The following is a 6,891-nucleotide window of genomic DNA, read 5'->3' as shown; positions in this document are numbered from 1 at the left end:
TGACAAGTGTCAAATATAACCTCGCTATACTGGATAGCGAGGCTTTATATCTAACACCATTCACTCATGAGAGTACTTCTGCCGTAAGATACCTTTCATTTTATTGTTACCGCTTGTGATGTTTTGTTGATCAGTATTTCGGAATGTTTCGAGTGCACGAAACAACTTCTGACAAAATATGAGAGAGGGAGGGAGAGAGAGAGAGATGCACGGAGAGAGAGGGAGAAAGAGAGAGAGAGAGAGAGAAAGAGAGAGAGAGAGAGAGAGAGAGAGAGAGAGAGTGAGAGAGAGAGAGAAGGAATTGTCCCTGTAAATCGACTCCCCTGTGGCAAATTAACCAACAACTCATACATGCCTTGTATTTACATAAACCTTTAAATATACTAATTATTCCTTTTCTCCTCTGTCCCGCCTGACTAAAGCTCCATTAGCAGTTGTTACTGTACGTTGAAGTATTATCCAGTTTTCTTGTGTTGTCCGTGAAATACAGATTCTTGTACTTTTACCGAAAACCATGTGGAAGTCCCTTGTATTCAACTTGTCAACACAGCCTATAAGTGTGTAGTGTCCAATGGCGAAATGGAATAGTTGACAATTGAATTGAATCGGGACCAGAGATTCATTTGTCAACAATAACAGAATGATTGATACCTATACATAGTGATGGCATGGCCGATACTTCGTATTCAATATAAACATCGGACAAAAATAAGAAAAACATCAAACTTGTTCCTCAATATGGGAATTTTCATGTCTTGCGAATGCTTGAACGAGTAAAGCTTTTCGTGACATCAAATTTGATACTTGCACCTGTCTTGTAATACTCAGTGACAGATAGATTATTGAGCGGGTGAGACGGTGTTTTAGCAGACATCTGATGGAAAACCCAACGATAATTGAGGACGAGGATGCAGATCAATTTTCCCTGGCATTTCAATGTGGCATTTCAATGGCATATACTGTCTTTGGTCTGAATTAGGCAGAAACCCGGGGTACTTTAAACGCTCATTTTAATATCAAAGCATTATCGATCATTATGCTCCACTTCCGACCAATCACCAAAACAATAATGTTTTCTGGGGATAATGCGTAGGATAAACGATGCAGCGACTTTAATGCGGCCATTAGGTAGCAAACTGTCTGTCTACCTTACTGCAAAGAACGCGTCTCAAATATCACAGAAGACGGCTGCCTGGCTACCATAGCAACAAAACGAGAGACGAGATACTTGCTCTGTCGCCATCTAATTTTTTTTTTCCTTAGAAGCCTAGTCAGCGCGGTTGTCGAGTAGGCTGACATGTTGAAAGCTCTGTCATTTCCTCGATGCTCTGTGAAAAGTCATAAACAGACAGCTCTTCTTATGGTGTAACTCTATACGTAGGAAATGCAAATTGTTAGTCACGACTGTCTGTTCAGTGTTCAGATACCTTCCTTGGAAATGACTGTTCTATATTGAAAGGCGAATCTGATATAAAAATTGAAACGAGACGCGTCATGCTAGGGTCAAAATATCATATATAGGCCACGAGCGATAGCATGCAACGCGCGCTCTACACAGGCGATGAGTTCACCTGGATTTGATATGGTGAAATTTAAACTGTCATATTTTATTTTTGAACACACTCATCAAATCAAGAGAGACAGTTTCGATCGTAGAGCATCAAGTGACGGCTGCACAATATTAGAGAACAAAAAATATGAGCTGCAAGCTCAAGAATGCTTGCAATAATTTGGAATAAATGGCAGTAAAAAAAAAGCAGGTTTGTCAGATCTAGCGATGGGAGGCAAATGCTCGGGATAAATCAAGATTTACACCAACTTGGGGCTATGTAATAAATTAACCTCTGTGGCAAGTCATGAATGTCTTGGATATTAGGCTGCCATTGGAAAATAGACGAAATTCGTGTTTTTAAAAGCAACTCTGTTCCATGCTGTCTTTGATGAGATTGAGAACTCGAACGCTTTCAGAACCAGACTTTGTAGAAGTTTGTTGAATTTTTCATTCCTCTGCATATTGCTATTTGAAATATCATATTATTGAGGGTCATTCTAAATTTAAAAACCTCCTCTCGTATGATTGCTAATATTATTATACGGAGGACCGAACATCACGTCAGCGCACAATTTCCAGTGACAAGCAGAGCGTGTACAGGGTCAGTATGTATACCGAGTATACCGATGTCTGAACAGAAAATTGTTATATAAATGAGCACGCATTGAGACGATGGCGATGCAACAAACAAGGGCAAGTAATTGTTTTTGGTGTTTTTTATCTCTCTCTCTCTCTCTCTCTCTCTCTCTCTCTCTCTCTCTCTCTAGAGCTCTCTCTCTCTCTCTCTCTCTCTCTCCGGAACTGTCGTCGACCATGACGGACTGCCTTCTGCGGTGACAAAACTGAAAAAAGTCAGAAATTTCAAGGATTCGTTTTCATTCGTGAGAACTCGAGGCGATGAGTCCTCACCTCTCTACCCTTGGATGCTAAAAATATACCATTGACGGGTCTATTTCTCACAGAAGCGAGTATAATTCGTCTTAGGTCGTTAATGATCAATAACGGGGGATTTCTTTAAGACCACTGCTGACAAGCATAACCAGCGTTCTACCCCTGCGGGGGTCATTTCATCATCTTGTGACGTTGAAAATATCGCTGCTGATGATAATAAATAAAAGCCTAAACCTCAATAAAAGGCCTTGCCCATCTGATTAAAGCCAGTATTATATATAATCGTGCTGCGAAGATTCGTGCGGACACACTTTCTTTGATTTACTACTTAGAACAACGTGTCCCCTCACAAATTGCTGGTGATGGCGCGCACAAGGTCCGCCATGTTTTAAAATTGACTAAGCTGCGTAGCAAACAGTTTTATTGGGAAAATGTGCTTGAGTCGCAACTAGTGATGTTTTGGCGGCTTAAAACTCCATATAAGGGGATGGCATTTAAGTCTTTTTTGCCATCTGAAAGGCGAAATTCATTTCTTTCATTAAATCAGGAAAAGATTTTTAAAGGCTCTTTTAAATATTGATGAAGCGTTTAGATGTATATTTGTCGTCAATGGAAAGCAATATACAGATCTGGCGAGTTCTAAAGATGTTCAGCCTTCGGCGCTGAAAAGAAAAATCCCATCTGAGAATCGGTACAAATCACCTGAATTCACCGGGATCGAGAGAAGACAACGTCCTTGTCACATCGCAAGACGCGTTGAGAAGTTTAAATCTTTTTAGTACCTATAACTGAGTTCAATTATTCTGCAGATCAAGGTTGCAATTAATCGGCCATGAAAAGCGTGATCTGGTTTTTTCTCTCCCTCTCTCTCCGTAAATGTTCCTGAATGGGAAGTGAGTAGTAAAACAAACTGAATGACCTTCCCAGCGGACGATGCAAGGCTATACGCGACAGAGCCGGCGTTTCAACACTTTGAATGGAGTGGATGAAATTCACATCGCTTCCCGTCATCAATCTCAGTGTTCGTTTCATATTGAAATGTGAACATTTTTATTCTATTCCTTCGTTTCCATGCGGCTACATTTAATTTTCAGTTCTTTTCGTTCCCGCGACTCGACACCTGCATCTGCCAACTCAGGAAATAAATAATGCCGGATAAATAAACACGGAGACGTTTCTTGACATGTAGACGGACTGAAAATGACACGCTTGGAATGAAATCGACATTCTTCCGTGAAATAGTTACAGAGAGCGATGCCATCCCGACATGGCGCGTCGCTGATGTACTGCGTGACCCCGCTGACCCTAATTATTTGAGAATTAATTCGAACCCCCGTGAATGTATTTTATGATCACGTTGTAAATCAAAAGTTTCGATAGCTGAGGGGATGATGTGCAGTAGTTTTAAGACAGCATTGCTTGGATGAATACACATGCAACATAAAGTATGATATTTTTACACTGCAGGTATTCTGCTGTCTCGTTGTGCGCATTATTGCGAATTTCCTTCACGGGGATGCGAAATATGATCCATAAAATTAGGTTATTTCTAGCCTGTTCTTCCGGTTTAAAACACTGCAATTAATTTGCTCGCCCCATATAACCGGGCAATAAACTCTAACTCGTTCATTACAACAAAAACCTCGAGCATTATTAACGTTAACGATGGATGGATATGACGAACAAAAACAATCTTTCAAATTACATGTCGCTGATTTAAGCAGGCTATGTATCATAATGGCGCATGATCAGTCGGTTTCTGCGGGATTCAAAGTTGAACAGCGTGAAAAAGAAACTGGCACCGTGTATCTCCACCTTCACATGTACCGTTCACAAGCCCTAGTCAATATTCAACACACGTGGTCAGATGTGCTACTGACAATTTTTCCCGCGTGATTCCACACTGAGGGGAAATAGGAATACTGTCCAATTCATTTAAGTGTGTGCAAATACAGAAGTTTTGCTTTAATATTTAATATAGCTGCGCATTAGCTCACGGTCTGTGCTGCTTTCCAGTCGATGGAACACATTCCTGCGTCACTGATTATGCCGCCCAACTAACCCAACCATACGAACGCCACCAGCCTCTGTACGTTCGCTGTTATCGACCACCGGGTAGTTGTTACTACACATACCTCAATTGCTTCGGCTTAGTTACGATGCGACGCGCGCCTACAACTGCAATTGACGTCATCGAGGACAACTCGCCGACGACATCTCGTCCGCTCCCACCATCATGCTATCGAGCACGCACGCCCGCCGTAGAAGCTAATTGAACGCGATAAAGAAAACATACTCGGGGGAACTGTTTGTCTCGCAATTGCCGGTAGTCCTCGCAATTTGTGACGGTTCATATTACTGATGCCATGTGCGATGGCCACTGATTAACACACACGACGATGAAGGGGCTCCGTTCGAGTACCGCGTAGCGAAGCAGCTTTGATATATCCGTCAAGATCCATTTGTGAACACGTGTAAGCCGCCAGACCCTGTTCGTTATACGCTACTGTCAGTTACATCACTATTATCAGCTTGTCAGCTGAAACACGCATGCCTACATGTGTAATGTTTGATTTTAAAAGACAAAACACGATTTAAAAAATTGCAAATTAGTTAATATAATTGATTACCATAATCTCTTGTTAATTAAAATCGGCTTATTGAGTTTCAACCGGGACCAGCTAGGAGATTACTTTGTACAAGCTAGCTATTTAAGTGTGATGCGCGTACGAAGTAGAAGGGAATACTAATTCAAATCGAGAATCCGTACATATTGACAGCTGTTGGTGACAGACATCTATAGCGCATAGTTCTATTACTGTACAGTAACAATAAAGCCAGAATATTCCTTGAAAGAAACTACCGACGCCGCAATATAAGAAAATTGATTAGAAATTGCATTAATGGTGAAGTGTCACCCTTGACCCCACACTCAAATCAAAAAACACATCAATATGTGAAATCCTTTCAGATTTCCGACTTTTTTCTAATTCCCTAACCAAATCACAGCAAAGATTGCTTTCTAGCTGAATTGATAATGCTTTTCTCCGGCTTCATCTTTATCGGCGGCTCGAAAAATTGGGGGCTGCTATACGAGCTGGCGTGTTTCTGGAAAATTGAACCACTTTATAATCATACGTGGCAAACAGAATATGAGAATCAAAGCATGGATTGCAAAGAGTAAACAAAATTTAGTATAAGTTAAAAATCAGGAGCTGTTCATAAAGAAATCGTCATGCCTGGCTGTATGTATTGAGAGGGCTTGCAATGAGCAAAGTATACCGTAGCTGTGACACAACATGTGTGCTTTTCACTACCATAGCTTCAACAACGAGTGTTTTCTAAAGGTCACAGGTTTAGATAAGCTATAGGGCGGTAGCCGAAAAGAGTTAGACGAATGCATGTAGAACAGCTGCAGCTGTACGGTATCGCGCGAACAGTGACATACTGCCTTTAGTGGCAGCACTGTTTATAGTATACATGCGCTCTGCTTACCTATTTCCCAAGCTATGCAGCAGAATGGCACAATGGAAAACAAATATAACAGAGCGGTGATGCCACGTCCATTGATGATCGCATTATCGTGATGGAGTCTCAACATATTGTCGATCCAACGTGATGCACCCGATTGTGCTGACCAAGTTACGGGAAGATGTATAATCCGCGGAAGCAGTCTCTGGCCGATCGATAGCTTATAGTACAACCCCCTTTACACGTCGTCAAAATAATGCAACATTTACAGTTGGGCTTGGATCACGTTCTGTGCTGACAATCCGCTGTTGAAAAAAATGTACTCCTCAGGTCTGCGAATGAGAAAACGAGTTTGGCTCACAACTCGAGAATTGGGTTTAGTCATGCGTGTGTTGACTCATCAGCCTGCCGGGAACGTCATTCAAAACTCCCCTATCACTAAGGGTCTGCCACGATGTGTCCCATCTGATCAGCAGATGCAAATGTACTAGCAATCAACAGTTCTCCATCATACACCACGGAATAGCGTCTACCTATCCAGTGCGTTCTCTTGCGTTCTTTTTCATTCCCTCACACAACAAACGCGGACCAGTTTTGTCAGGATATAGGTATACTAGCACGCACAGCGACTGCGTACGCACGCATACGGCTCCTTGTTTTATATGCGCGCAAAGACTCGATGCGCGGTGGCGAAACTTAATTGGATCACCTGGAATAGTTTCTGTGTCATTCCGGGTCAGCGCGTCGTCAGTGATGGGCAATTTCTCTTTTTTTTGTTTCACGGCAAAGGGAAGCCAGCTGCTATTTATCGGAACAGAAGTCACGTAAACAATTTGGAGACATTACCAGAACACACATACAGATTATGAACGTGACTGACACCAGTAGTGTAATTTTCAGGCGTATTTCCAAAAAAATAAAAGAATAATATTTAACATCGATGAATAATTCTATTTATAAACGATTCAGAAATTAAA

General features: G+C 41.6%; 1 protein-coding gene across 1 annotated transcript in view; it reads right to left on the bottom strand.

The window, feature by feature from the left end:
- LOC139148228 (uncharacterized) overlaps window positions 1–6,530 on the bottom strand; it is a 27,312-nt gene extending 20,782 nt beyond the window's left edge. The window contains exon 1 of the mRNA XM_070719541.1: window positions 5,939–6,530. Coding sequence (XP_070575642.1) covers window positions 5,939–6,044 — 106 coding nt within the window. The 5' untranslated portion in view covers window positions 6,045–6,530. The remainder of the gene's footprint in view (window positions 1–5,938) is intronic.
- Window positions 6,531–6,891: the final 361 nt, after the last annotated feature.

The sequence above is a fragment of the Ptychodera flava genome, chromosome 13, assembly GCF_041260155.1.
Source record: "Ptychodera flava strain L36383 chromosome 13, AS_Pfla_20210202, whole genome shotgun sequence".
Lineage (NCBI taxonomy): Eukaryota > Metazoa > Hemichordata > Enteropneusta > Ptychoderidae > Ptychodera > Ptychodera flava.
The sequence above is the reverse complement of the archived record's forward strand: the minus strand, read 5'-3'. Positions and strand labels throughout refer to the sequence as shown.